The sequence below is a fragment of the Canis lupus genome, chromosome 2, assembly GCF_011100685.1.
Source record: "Canis lupus familiaris isolate Mischka breed German Shepherd chromosome 2, alternate assembly UU_Cfam_GSD_1.0, whole genome shotgun sequence".
Lineage (NCBI taxonomy): Eukaryota > Metazoa > Chordata > Mammalia > Carnivora > Canidae > Canis > Canis lupus.
The window spans coordinates 81,169,606-81,189,606 of NC_049223.1; the positions used below are offsets into that span (position 1 = coordinate 81,169,606).

At 46.0% G+C, this 20,001-nt stretch overlaps 1 protein-coding gene across 3 annotated transcripts in view; it reads right to left on the reverse strand.

The window, feature by feature from the left end:
• The window catches only part of SPEN (spen family transcriptional repressor), a 94,571-nt gene that overhangs the window by 2,265 nt on the left and 72,305 nt on the right, over positions 1–20,001 (reverse strand). For 2 of the 3 annotated variants that reach the window (XM_038531892.1, XM_038531894.1), the window contains 6 exons: positions 18,730–18,855; positions 17,967–18,080; positions 16,960–17,073; positions 15,683–15,783; positions 1,012–9,205; positions 117–626 (listed from right to left, as the gene is read on the reverse strand). In XM_038531892.1, the coding sequence (XP_038387820.1) occupies positions 117–626; positions 1,012–9,205; positions 15,683–15,783; positions 16,960–17,073; positions 17,967–18,080; positions 18,730–18,855 (9,159 nt within the window). The remainder of the gene's footprint in view (positions 1–116; positions 627–1,011; positions 9,206–15,682; positions 15,784–16,959; positions 17,074–17,966; positions 18,081–18,729; positions 18,856–20,001) is intronic. The other variant, XM_038531893.1, reaches the window with a different exon arrangement.

The following is a 20,001-nucleotide window of genomic DNA, read 5'->3' on the forward strand; positions in this document are numbered from 1 at the left end:
GCCATCCACGCTGGACATGGCTCCAGGCAACAGCTTACTGGCCTAAGTGGGGACCTTAGGACATTTAACCCGGCGCAGAGGTTGGAGGGGAGCGGGGGGCCCCTGCCCAGGCTTACCTTCAGAAGCTGGACCATATCCACAGGCCTCTGGGAAGTCAGGTGTGGAGAAGAATCTGGTTTGGGAGCGGGCTGGGCTTCTGTGTGCGTCAGAGCCAGTCCTGGAGGGGTGCTGGGGCTTGAGGTTGTGGGGACAAACAACGGCTGCTTTGGGGCGGCCTGAGCAGGGAGAGGGGCCGGGAGGTCAGGCTTCAGGGAGACAGACACGGGGGAGGGGTAGGAGGTCTGGCTCGTCTCTGCCTGCGCCCTCTGAACCTGCGCATGAGGCTCGGCTGGCCGGCTTGCGGGCACGGCGGGGAGGCGCGGCTGCTCTACTCCTGTCTGCGTCCCCTTCGCCTCCTGGGAGACCTGAGGCAGCTTGCCGCTTGGTGGCTGGCCTGGCTGGCTGAGCTGGGAGGGCTGGCAGGGCTGCGTGGGCTGGGCAGGCTGTGTGGACTGCACGGGTTGGGCGGGCTGTGTAGACTGTGCAGGCTGAGCGGGCTGCAAAGGCTCGCCTTCAGGAGCCGGGCCCTGGAGTTCGGCGGAGGAGAGGGACGGAGAGTTACACACAGCACCCTGCCCTCACGCCTTGTCCCCCGCCCCCCTCCGCCCAGCCACGGGCTCCGGGGCAGGGTCAGCTGCGGGCGTCCCCTGGAAGTGAGGCCCAGGGCAGTGATCCTGTGGGCACGCGGGACTGAGGGTCCCGGGAAAAGGTCACCAGCTCGCTCCCACCACCCGCCCCTGCCCGATCTCCCAGAGAGCTCCTTCCAGTCTCAGCCCTCTGCACGCTGATCGGATTCCCTCCTCCTGCAATTTAGGGAGCACCTCTTTAAAACCACGGAAAGGGCGACCCATCCCAGGGTCCGTGCCGGCACGCCACCCGCCACAGGGAAGGAGGCTGCCGTGTGGCCCTCACCTGAGCGGGAGCCTTGGTCCGAGGAGGTAGGCCGATGGAGGCGGCAGCAGGAAACTGAGTGTGCGTGAGCTGAGCAGGGCCGTGGTAGGTGCGGATGTCTCCGTATCTGTACTCCTGAAACAGCTCCCCACTGGAGTGCACGATCTGCACGCCGTGCGTCACCACCACGGGCGGGGTCAGAGGCAGCCCCTGGAGCTGGTTGCTGGGGGTGACGGTGAGGATGCGGGCCTCACCGTGGGGGGCAGGGGCCGGGGGGGCCTTGGCTTCCGCAGTCTTGGCCGCATCTTTCCCGGGCTGCTGAGGGACCTTGCTGGCCGGTGGCACCTTCACCACCCCGTCTGCCGCCCGGGGCTGCTCGCTGACCGCTGTCACATGCGGATGCACCATGATCCTCACGTCCCGGGGCACGGTGTACGGGTGCAGCCGGTACTCCGACTGCATGACCAGCACCTCTGACTGCACAGGGGCGGCAGCTCGAGCAACAGGCAGGTGATAATGCACTTCCTCCTCTGGGGGATGCTGGGGGGCCAGGGCTGGCACCCCCGCTGCGGCTGGCTGGGGCGTGCCCGCCCGCTGCGGGGCCCTGACCTCTATTTGCTGGGGCTGCAGAGGGGCCCTTGGTGAGTGAAGGGTCTCTGGCCGGATGCTGTAGGTGATGCTGGGCAGTGTGGGAGTGTTCATTCTCACTTCGCCCTGCGACAGGTGGCTGAGGGACACCGTTTGGGTGATGCTGTGGGGCGGCATGATGACAGACTGTTCTGGATGTATGCTAGAGATGAACTGAGGCACAGGAATGCCTGCAGCCAGCATGACCGTGGCATTAGTGGAGAGCGCGGTGGACGTGGTGCTGCTGGGGTGGCATGCTCTCGGGAACGGGGACGGAGCGGGCCCACTGGGTCGAGGAGAATGTGCATCTGGCTTTGTGGCTGCCAAATGGGACACTGTTCGATCTGTCGGGGTGCTGGGCCCCGAGGCGACATGGTTCACTTCTGCAGGCAGCTTGCTGGGCAGAGCAGGAGGGTGGTGGGGGTTGAGAGCCGACCCCAGATTAGCTGGCTGGAGGACCTTGGTCTCTATTTTGAGGGTGACAGGGTCAGCAAGCTTTTTATTCGTGGTGACTATGCTGGGGGTGAGGACCAGCTGGTTGTGAACCAGCACCGGGGGAGTGTTTATGCCCTGGGTGAGAACCTTCACTGTGCCACCCTGGGTGACAGGTGTGGACACAGAGAGGTGAATGGGCTCGGGCTTCTCCAGGGACGGACGGTCAGCCTTCACAGATGAAATCACAGGAGACGCATTATACGTCTGGGCCGTCAGTACCAGGGTGGAATGGGTGGCCACGTTCGCATAGCCCGAAGGAGCCTGGGGGCCTTTGGGCGAAGGCTGTGATGGGGCAACAGAGTCGGGCTTGACCTGGGACTTGGCCACCGACTGCTGGAATTCTATGTCCATGGCGCTGGCCGGGGGGATCTGGCTGATTTTGGCGCTGATCCGCTGCGGCCCTTCAGTCTTCTGCCCCGAGTAGCTCAAGAGCACCACCCCTTCGGAGGTGTTCACGCGCAGCCCAGCGCCGGTGCCCGCGTCTGCCGGACGGTCGTCGATCACGGACATAGACCCCGGGTGGAACCGGCTGTTCTCATTTGTGCTCGGTCTGGGTTTGCACTTTGCCGATGGCGTGATCACCGCACCGGTGACAGTCACCGCACCTGTTGTAGTGGCAGTCACGCTGCCGGATGCAGCAGTCACCGCACCTGCCGTGACAGTCACTGCACCCGCATTCATGGCGCCCGTGGTGGCGTTCACCGTGCCCACGGTGGCGTTCACGGCGCCCGCGGCGGCATTCACTGTGCCCACAGCGGCGTTCACTGGAGTGGTGAGAACATTCACCGGCCCCGTCAGGACATTCACTGGGCCCTTGAGGACGTTCACGGGGCCAGCAGGAGTGTTCACCAGACCTTTAAGAGTGGTCACTGAGCCCTTCACGGGGCCCTTCAGGGCGTTGACCGGGCCGGTCAGGGCGTTCACTGGGACCAACGAGACGTTCACCAGGCCGGTCAGAGCACTCACCAGGCCGGTCAGGGTCTGAGGAGCTGGTTTTGCCAGGGTTATCTTTTGCGAGTTCTCCAAATCAATGCTCACAGGCATCCGGCTAATCACAGAAGTAATTTTGGGAGCAATGACGGGAGCCACCTTTTCCTTTTCAGCGGCTGCTGGAACCTCTGGGGCCGGTGTGTCAGAGGTGTTGGGTACCGGAGCTGCTGGTTTTTCTTCTAAAAGAGACTTCTTAGGCTCCACCGGAGGGGGGGCTGGTGCCTCGTGCAGGCAAGGGGCAGCACTGACAGGCTCTGCAATGGCAGTTGTCACACTCGTGGAGGTGATGCCAGTGGCAGATACGTATTTGGGGTCCATGAGGATCTTCCTCAGTGTACTGGAGCTGGTGTCGATGTCAGAAGCTTTTGTGTCTGGGGGAAGAGCTGGAGACGGGGTGGACTGAGCCCGAGGCTCCTCCTGCCTCGTGATCCACTCTGTGACCTTAGCAGGGGGACTCTGATGTGGGACGCCCCCCGAGGTGACAGGGGGTGGGAGCTTTGCTGCAGTCACAGAGGGGATTGTGGGGGTGGGTGTGCTGGAGTCACTGGGTGGGGTCACGGGGTCACTCTCGATGATGGAATGCACCTTGAATCTGGCTTGAGGCTCGTCCTCCACTGGCGCTGGCTGGGAGGGAACAGGGAGGTCTGGGAGTGCGGACGCTCTGGCAGGAGTCTTCTCCTCAATGCTGCTTTCTTGGGACAAATTCTCCACAGATGGAGTCTTGCTTGAGTCCAAAGCGCAGGATTCAGGCGGAGTGGCCTGGGGCTTTTCCCTCTGCTGCTCTTCCTGTGGAGTCTCCGGGGGTGGCACTGCTGTCCCCTCGTCTGTAGCAGGACTCTTGCTTTGAACTTGGTCAGGTTCCGGGATGTGGGTCTCTGCAGTGGCCCCCGTTTTCTTATTTGTATTCCGTTTGCGGCGCGATCGACTTGTCTTCTGGCGCCCTTTCTCTTTCCGAGTAAGAGTGACTTCTGCTTCTTTTGATGCTTTGGCTTCTGGCACTGGGTGGGAGGTTTCGCTGCCGCTCCCCCCAGCTTCCTTAGTATCTGCTGGGCCTGCTGAGGGGTCAGTGGCACTGGCTGGTGGCCCAGAAGATTCTGTAGCAGCTGTGGTCTCCAAGATGCCAGACACGGCCTCGTCGGTCTCGGGCTCCATTCCTTCCCCGGGGGGCTGCGGCGCTTGAGAGCGGGGCTGCAGATCGGTCTGGGCTTCAGCGGGGTAAGGTGCAGCTGCGGGGAAGTTTTCTGCCTCCCCAGAAATGTCATTGATGATGGAGCCAATGGCTGCAGCCAGTTCCGTTTCACTTGCTTGGTGCGCCGGCTTGTCCCCATCCTCGGTGGAGGAGCCCTCGGGCGCATCTGTGGCCGCCGCCGCCTTGAAGGCGGCAGCCGCGGTCTCAGTGAGCTTTGCAATGTTCTCCACGGCCTGCTCCAGCTCCATCTGCTTGGCTAGCTGATTTGCTTCTGGGGACGGCGTCGAGGCAGACACGTCTTCCTTCTCTTCCGCGTCCTTATTGGCAGGGGCCGGATCGCTGCTCACCTCGGCTGAGAAACCCCCTTCCTTCGGGGGATTCTCACTCTTCTCGGCGGGCCCGGCCACCACCTCGGCCTCCTTCTCCACTGGCGGTCCCGTGGCACCCGCCGCCACACTGGGACTGACACTGGTGTCCACATTTTTCAGATTTGCAGATTTGTCCACTGCTGACCTAGCGTTTCGGGATCTTCCTCTCTTTGACTTGGAGTTCTTTTCAGGGGCTTTTTTCTCCACCACTTCAACTGCAGGGGCTTCTGGTGCATTTTTGTCTGTGCTCATTTCTTTTCTGTCACGTTTTTGTTCACTTCCTGCTTCTTCTTTATCAGCCTTGGATTTTGTGTTATTTTCCTTCACGTTTAGTTGGGGACTCACCTCAGTGGCCACTTCCTGACGTTCGGCATCAACTTTTGGCTCATTTTTCCCCCTTTTTCCTTGTGGGCCACCAGCTGCTCCTGATTTTTGGGCTCGTGGGGACCTCCATCCCTCAGCTGGTTTGAGTGTCTCAACTGGTTCTTTTGCCTCAGTCTCCTCATCTTCTTCGGCCCGACGGCGTGTTTTTGGAGGCCTCCCCCTCCTTGGGGTCGTGGGGACTGCCGCGGCCTCCTGAAGCTCTCGCTCCAGTCTCTTCCTGGTCACTCGTGGCTGCTCCACCGGCTCCTTGACGGGAGAACGGCTCTCGTGGTCACCCATGGTTGCATAGACACTCCTCACGTTCCGGCGCCTTGTTCGGCTGAGGGGCAGACTTGGTTCAGGGTGTTCCGGGTCTGCTGCTGCATTTTTAGAGCCAGTCCGTGTAATCTTCTCTGCCTCCAGCTTCAACTCTAAAAGCTTCTGGGCTTCTCCCCGAGGAGAAGTGGACCGCTTGAGTTTCTCCCGGTCTATGCGCTCGCTCTTCCTCGTGACCGGCTTCTCCACGGTACTTGCTGTGGCGGCCTGAACAGGGGTCTTGGAACGCTTGCTTTTGTTTGTCTTTTTATCTTTCGTGGCAATGGGGGGATCGACCTCAGTGTCTTCAGAAGCTTGAGGCTGAACCTCAGGGACGACTTCAGCTTTCTGATTTGCAGTAGGCTCAACATGAGCAGCTGAGTTTGGCTTTTCCACTTTGGGCTCATCAGCTTCCTCAGGCTTCGGGGTCGGTTTCGGGAGTGCTGGGGTACTATCAGGCTCTGGATCTACAGTGGCCTCTGCCTGGGAAAATGAGGCCCCGGGGGTCGGAGGCTTGGTGTCCATATAAGGCAGCTGATCAGCTGATGAGTTCTCTTCCACAACCAGTGGAGCCCCGGCAGCATCTTTACTGGTGTCCACTCCTGAGGGCAGGTCGACCTGTTCGGTTTGCTGCACAGCCGTGGCAGCCTGCTCCGACACAGGTTTTGCTTCTTCTGAGGCAGAGGCTGGCTCCCTGGGCTTTTCTTCTGTCACCAGAGGCACCTCCCCAGCTTTTTCGCTGGCTGTTGTCTTCTCCAGTGACGATGATGCTGACTCTGGAGCCACAGCTGTCACAGCAGGAGGCCCAGTCAGAGGGGGAGTCTTCAGGTCTGACTCCTTACTCTCCGAAGCAGGTTCTGGGGTCTCAGGATGATCCTCAGTATCCTCCTGCTTCTCAACCTCTTTGGGTTTTTGGTCTTTTTCCTTTTCTTTCTGTTGCATTCGTGTGAGTTCCATAAATCTGCTATGGAAAAGAACTACTGGCTCTTGAATCAAATCGGCTGTGCTGTTTGCTCCATCAGATGTCTGCCGCCCATACAACCTCCCAGAAATGAAGTCGGATTCTTCATCTTTTCTCTCTAGATGCTGCAATCGCTTGGAATCTTGTTCAAAAATTGAGCTGTGTAAAAAACGAGATGCAAATAACTCTTGTCTTTCCTGTTCTTCTTCTTTATGATCATCTTTTTTATCATCCATTTTTCCTTCTGAATCAGTCCGAATTTTCTTCTTTTTCATGTACCAGGATGGAATAGGTCTTGGAGCAGAATCAACCTTTTCTTTATCTTTGTTGTTTCGAAAATTAGCGAAACGGGAGTCCCAATCAAGAAAAGACCAATTTTCTTCTCGAGATGAAGACAGCGATTTAGCTCTTTCAAGCAAAGCCTTAGTGTCTGGTGTGATTGTCTTATCCAATGCAAAAGAATAAAATTTGTTCCTTTCTAAAGAACTGGAGAGCCTTTCATCTCGCTCACGTAATTTGTCTTCTCTGTCCCTCAATAAAAAAGACAGCCGAGAACTCTCATATAAAGCAGAGGCTCTGGGTGAGTGGGACTTGTGTTCACCATCTTCATCAGAATCAGAAGGTACCTCACCAGGTTCCAAGTCACGTACAGACCTCTTTCGAAGGCTGTCTCTCTTAATTATGCTGTTTGGGAAACTCACGTCAAATCTGCTGGCATCTTGTTTCATTTGAGAATCCCACCGATTTAGTTCCTCTTCAGAATTCAAGACAGAGAGCTTTATTTTGGCCATGTCTGCCATCTGTTCTCTCCTGCTAGAATCATACGGATTAAATTTTAAGGACTCTTCTCTGACTGTTATGTTAGAATAGGGGAGACCTTTTTCATCCACTTTAGGAGACCCTTTAACTGATATGAGCCTAGGGGAGCCTACAGGGTCGTCTTCCTCATGGAAGGAACTGTGCCGGATACTTGGAGAGCCGCCAGTCCTTTCGGAGTCTTCACTGATTTGGCGTGAACTTCTGTAATTCCTCTCTCTCTTGGTGCAGATATCAAAATCAACATGGTCCGTTCTTTTCTTTTTGCTTGGAGGAGAGTCATCAGTAACGTCTTGGGGGGGTTTGCCTACCTCGTGAACCAGACTCCGTCTTTCATATTCATCTACATCTTTTTTAGGACTGCCAAACTTCTCAGACTTGGCGATTTCCATCTCCATCTGCTGTTTTCTACGACTCTGTTCCATTTGTTTTCGGTAACTCTGCGTGTGATCAATATCAATGCCAATTTTTTCTTCAGTATTTACCGAATGTGGTTTCTCTTGGCTTGGTTTACATTCAAGTGTCTCATCACGAAGACTGCAATAGTTTTTCCTAATATCTTCTCTCTCTGGTCCCTGATCATCTAATAACGGCAGCTGTTTGATTTGTGATTTTGAGGGAATGGGCTTTTTTGACTGGATTTCTTGATTTTCCACAGATTCGCATACTGGTTCTCCCAGCCTTGCTTGCAGGTCTGAGTTGGGCCTTGAGCCAGTCCCAACAGAAACACTGGCAAGCTCCTGACAGTCTTTAGGGCTGGGAACAGCATTAAGTCTGTCTAGTTTGATTTTTTTAGATTCTCGTTTAAGAATTTCTTTCCTCACAGGTTTTCTTTCCGACTCTCCTTCCCTCAGCAGAATGACATCTCTAGATGATAGGTCAGGCTGCTTTTTTAAAAGTACCCGAGCCTCCTCCATCTCTGGACTACTTTTCTTGACTTCTGATTTTTGCCTTTCTGCTTTCAGATTAGAATCTGCAAAACGCCTCTTCCTTGCTTCCAGCTTCTCCAGATCTGCTGCACTGACCCCGTCAGCAGTCTGCTCTGGTTTTAGGTGCTTCCTGGGCTTAGGCCTACCTTCCTTATCAACCACTTCTATGTGGCTTGACAGTCCCTTTTCCTTTGGCACTTTCATTCGAATAGATTCCAGTTTAGACAAGTCAGATTTTGCAGGTTCCGTTTGACAGACCTGAAGTTTCTGATCTAGGACAGAAGACTTGGCAGTGTCATTATCAAGCTTGGCTTTCAGCTTTTCCAAAGGAGTGTGGTCAATAACTTTCCCCTCTTTCTCTTTCACTCGAGTCAAAACCACACAGGGCATAAGCTCCAGACGGTTTTTTGCTATTCCTTCTTTGTCAGCTTTCTCTCTGCTCAGTTTATTAGAACTCCGTGATTTTTCAGGGCTCTGTTCTCGCTCATTTTCTTGGTCTGTCTCTGAAGACTGAGAACTAGGGGAATGAACTTTTCCTTTTCGTTTCTGCTTTTCAGTTTTATCCTTTTCTACTTTTTCCTTCCTTATTAAGCGTCTTTCTCTTTCCACTCTCTCAGGATCAAAAGTCCTTTCTTTATCTGTCTTTTCATTTTTTGTATAGCGTTCCAAACGAGATTTGTCAAGTTTATCATATCTTGGAGGAGAAAGTGAGCTACAGCTCCCACTCCGGTCCGAGGACCGGCTATAAATCCTCCTTTCAGAATCACTTGGCAACCGCTCAGACTGTGAGGGAGATGCTCCAGGACTCTGTGGGCGTCGCAAGTGCACTGGGCTCTGACTGCGCTCAATTGGCCTCCTCTCATGGTCTCTGTCCCGATCAGACTCAAACCTTTCACGTTCTCTCTCTCGTTCCCTTTGCCTGTAACTGTACTCCCGAATATCTTGTTCATAAGGATCGTTTCTGTAATCCCTATATTCCCGAGGATCGTCATAGTATCGTGATTCATAGTAGTCTCCTTGGTAAGTTTCCCATTCTGAATAAAATTCTCTCCCTCGGGCTGGATAGTCCCGTCTGGAGTCCTCAGGATATGTGCCTGGAGTACGAACATTCTCATAATATGTACGATCTTGGCTATAGTCATAAGATCCCCTTCGTTCCTCTCTATGAAATATGAAAAAGAATGTATTAGTTGTTTTGTTTCCTTGTCACTGACATATTAAACCACACACATGAGATTAACGAAGTCCTGCTTCTAAAAATCTTGGGTGTCTGAGTGGCTCAGTCGGTTAAGCATCTGCCTTGGGCTCAGGTCATGATCTCAGGGTCCTGGGATCGAGCAGGGAGCCTACTTTTCCCTCTACCTCTGACCCCTCCCCTGTTCATGCTCTCGTGTTCCTATGAAATAAATAAATAAAATCTTTAAAAATAAATAAAAGTAAAATAAAACTCTTTGCCATTGTTTACTCATTAGATGTGGACTGTCCAATACTATCCGTAGCCACAACCCACATGTGGCTATTGAGAACTTGAAATTTGAGATGTGAATACAGAATACACACTGGACTTGGTAGATTTAATTTTAAAAAAAGAAATACTTTAATATATTTAGATTGGTTATATGCTGAAATAACATTTTAGACATACTGAGTTAAATAAAATTAATTTTACCTTTTCACTTTTTTACTGTGTCTACTAGGATATTCACTTATTTATTTATTCATTTTTTTATAATTTACTCATTCGTTCATTCAGATAGAGAAAGAGACAGAGACACAGGCAGAGGGAGAAGCAGGCTCCATGCAGGGGGCCCGACATGGGACTCGATCCTGGGTCTCCAGGATCACACCCTGGGCTGCAGGCGGCGCTAAACCACTATGCTACCGGGGCTGCCCTAGGATATTTAAAACCACAAATTTAGTTTGCATTATGTTTCTACTGGACAGCACTTCAGCCCTTCTTTATTCTTTAGGTTGAAGTATCATGACTTATAATAAGCACTAGTATTAAACGGTATCATATCCCCACATTCGTAAGTCTTTCATAATTACTTTTCTGCCAAAAGATTTTTTACCACAACTTGGGAAACAAATGTATTATTGGGAAAGAGAATAATCTAACTGAAATCCTCCTACCTACATGACCCATATAACATTGGTAACACCTCTATCACAATTCAAAAAAAATGTTGGAAGTCAGTCTCCCTTATAAAATGGTGGTAAACTTTCCTCATAAGGCTCTTAAGAAGATTATATAAGGTAACAGTTTTAAGAACTTTCCTGACAAAATGCAAGGCACATACTTGGCCTTTAGTAATGTTACTTTTCCCCAACCACCAACTGAACACAGGCTTTGTGTGAGATTCCTCAATTGTAAAGGAATTCAGCATGGTTTTCTTTGATAGTGACCTATCCAGGGCATTCAAGATAGGATTTAATTTACACACAAGAACATGTATGAGGGGGGATTCCTGGGTGGCTCAGTGGTTTAGCACCTGCCTTTGACCCAGGGCGTGATCCTGGAGCCCCAGGATCAAGTCCCACATCAGGCTCCCTGCATGGAACCTGCTTCTCCCTCTGCCTGTGTCTCTGCCTCTCTTTCTCTCTCTAGTGTCTCTCATTAATAAATAAAAAATATTTTAAAAAAAGAACATGTATGAGGGATAAAATGAAATTTACCTGTAACAAAGGACAATTCTTTCACTCTCATTCATTGTCCATTTTTGTTCCCTCAAGCAGGTCATACATTCTACACAGTACTGCCTTTTTTATTTTTATTTTATTTTTATTGGAGTTCAATTTGCCAAACAGTACTACCTTTAGTGGCTTACTAAAACATAAACAAATCTAGAACTTAAGCCCCTAAAGGAATGAGGTGGTTTTTTTGTTTTGTTTTGTTTTGTTTTGGTCTTCTTGTAACGGTCTCAGAGGAAGCACTCAAGTACCTGTTGAAAGAATGAATCTTAGGAAAATATGTCAGGGGTGCCTGGTAGCTCAGTTAAGTCTCTGCATTCAGGTTAGGTCATGATCTCAGGGTCCTGAGACTGAGCCCCGCAACGGGCTCCATGCTCAGTAGGGAGCTCCTCCTTCTTCTCCCTCTGTCTCCCACCTGCTCATGCTCTCTCTCTCTCAAATAAATAAAGTCAGAGGATGACAGACTCCTAACTCTGGGAAACGAACAAGGGGTGGTGGAAGGGGAGGCGGGCAGGGGGATGGGTGACTGGGTGACGGGCACTGAGTGGGGCACTTGATGGGATGAGCACTGGGTGTTATGCTATATGTTGGCAAAGCAAACTCCAATAAAAAAATATACCAGGGACCCTCGGTGGCTCAGCGGTTAAAGCGCCTGCCTTCGTCTCAGGGAGTGATCCTGGAGTCCTGGGATTGAGTCCCATTCAGGCTCCCTGCATGGAGCCTGCTTCTCCCTCTGCCTGTGTCTCTGCCTCTCTCAATCTCTCTCTGTGTTTCTTATGAATAAATAAATAAAATCTTAAAAAAAAAAAAAAAATATATATATATACCAAAAAAATTTAATAAATAAATAAGGAAAAGAAAAATGGAAGGAAGGAAGGAAGGAAGGAAGGAAGGAAGGAAGGAAGGAAGGAAGGAGAAAGGAAAGGAAAGGAAAGGAAAGGAAAGGAAAGGAGAAAGGAAAGGAGAAAGGAAAGGAATAAAGAAGAAAAATAAATATGTCAAAGCTACTACTGGGTGATGTTCTAACTCTCTCTCTACAGCAAATGAAGCATCTAAGGTTTAACATTCAAACACTGGAAGCATCAATAACACACTGTTATATGTATTTATACGGAATTTCTCAGTTTAGAGAGAATATTTTATGAGAATATCTATATTATTTTGTTTAATTGGATTCAAGATGATCTTTCTAGAGTTCCACAGGAATCAGATTCTTTGCCTAAATAATGGCCAGCCACCTTAAAATAAATGTTTCAAAGCATGGAACTTGGCTAATTCATTGCCACCATAAATACAAATTCCAAGGAAGCAACTTTTCATACATAAAGGTAAACATACTGTATGCTTTCCAATATAAATTAAGACATCTAGAATGGTCACCGGTTCACTTCCCACATTGAAAGTAGGCTTGGGGCAACTGGGTGGCTCAGTTGGTTAAACATCTGCCCTCAGCTCAGGTCATAATCCCAGGATCCTGGGATCGAGTTCCACATGGGGAATCCCTGCTCAGTGGGGAGCCTGCTTCTCCCTCTCCCTCTGCCTGCTGCTCCCTGCTTGTGCTGTCAAATAAATAAAATCTTAAAAAAAAAAAAAAAGATATTTAACAGTAAGCTTAAAGTCATACTGTAAAAAGAGTCAAGGTTATGTTTTAGATTAATCAAACTAAAACTATGCCCCCAAATATGAAAAAGTTACATAAATCAAAGGTATATGCATAAACATTAGTGCTAGAGCTCTGTTCAGTTTAATAAATACTGATTCTGCACATATTTTGGTGGGCCCTCTGACTACCAAAAGAAATGAGTGTTCCTGTTCCCAAAGAATGCAACTCAAGCAGGATAGACAGTACAACTGCACACTGGTACCATGGACAAAAGGGTCTCCAAAGAACCTAGAAAGGACAAGTTTTGAGATAACTATTCACATGACTACACAATACCTCAACTCCTTGGGACACCTGGGTGGCTCAGCAGTTGAGCTTCAGCCTTCAGCTCAGGGCGTGATCCCAGGATCCAGGATCAAGTCCTGCATTAGGGGCACCTAGGTAGCTCAGTGATTTGGTGCCTTTGGCCCAGAGCATGATCCTGGAGTCCCAGGATCAAATCCCACATCAAGCTCCCTGCATGGAGCCTGCTTCTCCCTCTGCCTGTGTCTCTGCCTCTCTCTGTGTGTCTCTCATGAAAAATAAAATCTTTAAAAAAAAAAAAAAAAAGTCCTGCATTAGGCTCCCTACAGGGAGCCTGCTTCTCCCTATGTCTCTCCCTCTCTATGTCTCTCATGAATTAATGAATAAAATCTTTAAAAACAAAAATCCCACTTCCCCTAAGTAGTTGGGAAATTCATCTAAAGCATAATGGAATCTTGTAAATTCATCTTGATATCATTTTGGTAGTATAAACCTCAATGCACTAGCAGGTAGCACTGGGTTTATCTCCTGCCCAACATCTTAAACTGTGACCTTATAGCGAAGTCATCTGATCTTCAGTTCCCACCAAAAGTAACACAAAAGAGTCATGGCCCTACCTCTCTGACACAGTATTTGAGGGAATAAATGAAATGCTACTTTAAAAGTGCAGTGCCCTATGCAAATCAGTCACTATTTGCATTTCTGAGCTAAGCTATCATTAAAGCATTTTTTTCATTCATGCATTAACTATTCCTTCCATTCTATGGAAAGGGCAAATATCCTACAGTTCTGCTGCAAGGAATGCATTCCATAAGCACTGCCCTCTGAAACCAAAGGGGGCAACACTGAGTCACCGTTAAGTCCCACATCATCCCACTTCCTACACCAGGAGATAAACGCCATTCAACAGGGATAAATAACCATGGATAAGAGCCAAAGAACAAAGCCAGAGCTAGATCATCAGTAAAATGAGTGAACTTAAGTGGTAATATACAAAAAGTAACACCCACACAATACTATCCAACCCTCACAAGATAGTATTCTTTGAAAAATATTTAATGTATGCAGAGAGGATTTTAATGGATGTTTTATGTCTTAGGTGTCACTAGGCCATCAACATACTTGCCACCAGCTTACCGGTAAGAATTCCTATAAGCGCTTAAAATGTTAACAATGATTTCAAACTGCTACTTGGGGAGTCAGGCTGGAGAACGTTTTTCTCTCTCCATAGACACATTAATTCTCCATATGCACATGCCCATGCTTTCTCACACATACACGAACTGACACAGGAAAGCCTTGTACTGAAACTGATTTTCTGGCTAGAGGACTGTGGGTTCCAATCTATTAGTGAAAAACACTCAAATCCTTAGAAGTTCAAGCTTTTGGGGATTTGGCTGTGGGGTACATTTTTTACTTCAAAAACCTCCCCAGGACCAGCCACATGGCTGGCTCAGTTGGTAGAGCATGTGACTCTTAATCTGGGGGTTAAAAATCCAAGCCTACATTTGGGTGTAGACATTGCTTAAAATCTTTAAAAATAAATACATAAATAAATAAAAATTAAAAACTTTCCCAGTATTCAATGATTCCTGTACAATGTTCCAAAGAAATAACTCAAAAACAAACAAAAAAACATACCTTCTATGACTTAAAAATAAAGTGGCAAGAACAGGCAGTAAAAAGGGAATGTATTCCCAGGCAGCACAATCAGGATTTGACTCATACTTGTTGAACTAGAGTAACTAAAGGCATTTTCACACACAGCCTTTTGTTTAACACATATGTACAGGGGTGGAGATCCAGTGGTGACATTCCAGGAGACTTAATCATAGAGGCATGTCTGGACAAACAGCTTGACCATATGGATGATAGTTTCTACTTTCAAATGTGATTGGGTACTGAAGCACTTGGTGACACGATGTAGATGTTTTAGTATATTCAGTCTAAAAAAGTCAATTATCATTTTGGGGACCATTTTAAGCTACAGAGATAGCCTGGTTCAAACTATGAGACTTAAAAATGATTCTGGAACTGCAAGGTTTCCTACAAGCAGCAGAAAAGAATATCAAATACATTACCATGACCAAAAAAAAAAAAATAAATAACAAGGGGAAATAAGTTTTATTTTTTACATGCTAAAGTTACCAATTTATAATGCTTTGGCTTACTGATTCACAAATACTTATTTAGAATATTCAAATTCAAAGCAAAAAGAAGGCTCTTGATAACCTTTTCAATTAAAAAAAAAATTTTTTTTTTTAAAGTAGACTCCATACCCAGTGTGGAGCCCAGTGCAGAGCCCAAACTGCTGACCCCGACTAAGATCAAGAGTCAAACATTCAACTTACTAAGCCACCCAGGGGCCCCTCAATTTTTAAAAAATTAATTGTACGAGCACATGCACATTAATAATATGGATGTTGTAATTACTAAATATACAGGCACTTAACAGTTTCCAATGCCCTTCAACATGTTATCATGTTTTTTTTTTTTTTTAAAGATTTTATTTATTTATTCATGAGAGACACAGAGAGAGAGGCAGAGACACAGGCAGAGGGAGAAGCAGGCTCCATGCAGGGAGCCCAATGTGGGACTCTATCCCGGGTCTCCAGGATCAGGCCCTGGGCTGAAGGCGACGCTAAACCGCTGAGCCACCTGGGCTGCCCCATATTTAATTTAAAACTGTTAGGCAGGATGATTTGTACATAGTTATTATCTAACAAAACAGTAACTCTTTCAAATTATAATACAAGCACTCAGTGAGAAACATATTTAGCTTAACCTAAATCCCACAAGCCACATGAAAACTGGATTCATAAAAATAAACCTATGTTTCTATATGAGGGGATAAAAAGGAAAGAAGTTTTTCTGGGATGAGTGTAGAAAGAAGGGGTGAAAAATAAAATATAATACCATCTAAATTTGATGTATTTAAACAAACAAACAAATAAATAAATTTGATGTATTTGAAATTTTAAAATTCAAACTATGCTGACAGTTTAAAATGCATACCTTCTTGCTTGGAAAAAAAATACATACCTTCTTTCTGCTAACATTTCATAAAAGTCTCTAATATCTTGACCAGATTTTTCCATACAGTGATAAAATGCCAGCTGACTTTCCCGATTTGCAAAATCCACCTTAAAAAGAAAGAATAGCAGGTGTTTGATTCACGTTTCAGCAGTTCAAGATGGAAAGCGTTATCAAATTTGAAAACCCTTCCCAACACAGCCCTCTGAATAAATTTCAAGTAAGAGCAATCTGTCTCAAGTAAATCAAACAGTCCTCATAACTGAAACTGTATTTTGTTAACCTAAAATCTCTCTCAAATTCAACACACATCTTGATGAAGAACCATAATTTAAGGTTCTGGAACAATACTGAGGAGTGGAAAAGGCAAAATGGAAAACTGAAACAATACCTATCGGGATTCTAAGTTGCCAAATAATCAGATCAATTAAACCCAGCAATTTGTGCTGCATGTGAATTTGCTGGAACCACAGCAGAACATAAAATATGGAAGAACAATTAAACTTCACTCACAGCTTGGCCTCAGAGTCATTTAAGCCTATGATACCCATCATCTATCAAGATCTTGTTTCAAAACACTTGTTTCCATCTAATCATCATAGGTACTAAGTGCATAAATTCCTTCAAGTCATCATGTTTTTAAACAAAAGATTTTTTTAAAGATTTTATTTATTTATTCATGAGAGACACACACACACACACAAAAAGAGAGAGACAGAGAGGCAGAGACAAAGGCAGAGGGAGAAGCAGGGGACCCGACATGGGACTTGATCCGGGGTCTCCAGGATCACGCCCTGGGCCTAAGGCGGCGCTAAACTGCTGAGCCACCCAGGCTGCCCTAAACAAAAGTTTTTAAACAAAAACAGCAGATAAAAGATAGACTGTTCAGTGGTTACCCACTCTCTAGGAGAGGAGGAAAGAAGAGGAAAAGAGGATCATTCAGGAAGCCAGAATGACTGACCCTTCGAGCTCCTGGGTGTGCAGATGCCCACAGGTGAACCTGGGCCAGAGTGTACTTAGGTGTGCACTGTAAGCATAATGTACCTTGGGTGTAAAGCAGCACATTCCCTTGAATGACATAATTTTTAGGGAAGGCTCTGTGGCTAATGACCCAGTGGCCTCAAGTAGCCAAGTATTCAAAAAGTATACAATCCTCTTAGAAACAGGACATATAGTGCATATCCTGCAAACCACTCCCCTTGCTGGCCACCTACAAAATGTGTTACTAAGAGGGTGGGATCTCAATATGATTTTGTTTCACTTCTGTTTAAAGTCATTCTGCACACCTTAATTTTATTCCCACCGATTTTCCTCCCTTTGGTCTCTTTTACAGCTGCTTGTGCATATTCAATTTCATTGTAGAGAACCAGGGCCATGCCTTTTAAGCGGTCAAACACCACCTATAAAAAAGCAAAAACACAAAACAAAAAACAAATAAGAGCCTCAATCGTGGATATCATGACTTGAAGTAGATCATGCCTTTATTTTGTTTTTCTGTATTTTACTTTATTTTCCATGTTGACGGAGTCCTATACTATACTCGAATAAGCATTCTTGTAGTTTTGGCTCAAAAACAACAACAAAAAAACCACCAACACCCTTGAACGAGAGAAAGCAACGTAGAGCACTGAATCAACAATAAATTTCAGTAAATTTTGGTTATAAGTACTATTATCTTAAAGCTCCTGGATTTTTAATTTACATCAGCAGTCTTTATGACGTGTGTTTCTTCCAACAATCAAAGCTACACTGAAAGAAATGCTGACATTATGTGCCACACCCATCACAGTGGGAATCTGCTCTCAAGGAGTTCAAAGCTCTACTTTCACATAATGGAACGGGGTCCAGAGAACCTCCTACTGCTGTGTGTGGGTAGGGTACATTGCCAACATGGGTTAGATGTGTATTCTGTTGTATGACCGTCCCTTTAAAGTCATCTTCTTTGTTGTTGTTATTGTATTTTTTTAAAATGAAGTCTAATTACATATTAGTGTGAATGTGAATAACTAGATAAATAGGCTGATTTTAATGAGATAAAATTATAAAAACCCCTAAGAAACATTCTATTTAACAGTATTATGCAAATTAGTTTCAAAATTCATCATCTTGGCTAGTTCAGAATAGTTTTACAAAATACTTCTGCATACCATAAACTAACAGATGCTGATGCCTTTCTATGACAACTTAGGAGTTATTAAAGAAGAAAACAATACTAAACTTGGGGCTGAAAGGACAGAATACCAAGAACACAGTCAGAAGCAACCGGACACCAACACCAAAACCTCCCACCTACCTTTACCACAGGCCCGTATCGGCAGAAATGTCGTGTTAAATACTGATCTGACACGTTTGAAGAAAGGCCATCTAACCACACGCAGTTTGTAGGCATGCTTTTTCCAAAACCCAGCTAGATAGGAGAAGCAAACTTTCTATTAGTAAAGTCACCAATTATTCAATTATAGAATTCTGAAAAAAACCTATCTTCTGTAGGAATCTTATCAAGCATCATCCCAAGGGGCAACCATCTGGTATAAAATCAAATAGAAATTTACACAAAACTAATTCTGCTAGGGTAAGCGAGTATTAATTCATCAGATTTTAGTTTATGGACTCTGGGCACTTAGCCATTTTTTTCCCAGGCAGATTTTCTTTTTTTTTTTAAAGATTTATTTATTTCAGTGGGGGACGGAAAGAGGGAGAAAGAGTCTCAAGCAGACTTCCGCACCGAGCACAGAACCCAACACAGGGCTCGATCTCACAACCTGAGTCAAAACCAAGAGTTGGACACTTGATTGTTCCCAAAATCTTTTACATAATCTCTACAACTCATCGTGGGACTCAAACTTACAACCCTGAGATCAAGAGTTGCATGCTCTACAGACTGAGCCAGCCAGGCGCCCCAGCAAGTATTAATTCAGTTTGTAATATAGGAGGATGAGGATGGAATTATATCACCAATACGATTATCTAACTGTACTGCCATTTTAAACAATCAGACACACACAAAAAAAACTTCTAAATTATAACATCATAATAACTTATGCAAAGTCCTTTACCTTGAGGCGATTATTTCCAAGGTACTCCCCATCCATCTTCTTAATAGCTTTACAAACACTGGCAATATCACAGTATTGCAAGAATGCATACTGAGGGACTCCATTTACTTTCTTAATATCAATATCCTGAAAAAGCCAATGAGTATCACTTAGTGACATGCCAACAGGAAAATAAATAAGAATAAACCAAACCCAAATGAAGTGCATATTTCTCAAAACAGTCATAATTCCCAAAAATCATTTTCTTAGTTAAAATTGTTTATTGAAATGCTGTAAATAGCCTGAAAGACTACACAATACAGCATCTGGAGTCACAACCATGCAAACCTTCCTATGTGAAGCTCTTTGCAGGAAAGAAATTACAACTTCAAAATTTTAAATCCATAATACCTGTATTAAGAGAAATCTATGAATAAAAAAAGGCTGTGCTTGACTCAGTAGTGCATATACTAAAACTGGAACAATACAGAGAAGATTAATAAAGAAAAGGGAGCCTATTTAACAAAAACCTATGAAATATAGTTGACCTTGAGCAACAATGTGGTGGCAGTGAGGGAGTTAGGGCACCAATCCCCAAGGCAGTTGAAAATCTACATATAACTTCTAACTCACCAAAACTTAACTATTCACAGCCTACTGTTGACCAGAAGCCTTGCAGATAATAGTCCATTAATACATACTTTGTATATATTATTATTACTATACTCTTAAGGTAAGCCAGAGGAAAGAAAATGTTATTAAGAAAATTGTAAAGAAAATTGTCCACATATAAGTGGATCCATGCTGTTAAAACCCATGCTGTTCAAGGGTCAACTGTAATTCCCTTCTGCAAAAATTTAAAATCCTTACTAGGGGCAGGCCATTTAAAATGTAATATATGAGAAAAGCATGAATGGTAAAGAAATCAAGTTTTCAAAAAGTGACTTAAAATATGAGATCCTAAATTAGAAGACTCACTCTATCAGTATATCTAATGGAACCAATCCTGGTGACTGGTATATATGGTAATAATCTCTCATATCCAGAATGAAGAAATATATAAATACTCAACTACTTTGTGAAGATGTATCAGAACACCATCCCTAGATTAAAGAAATGCTCTATAAAGTCACAGCCCTATCTCTTTATTTCTTTGTTAAGTTTACTTATTTATTTTTAAGTAGTCTTTACACCCAACATGGATCTTAAACTCAACCCTGAGATCAAGAGTCACATGATTTTCCAACTGAGCCAGTCAGACACCCCTAACCCCATCTCTTCAGAATGCTTGAA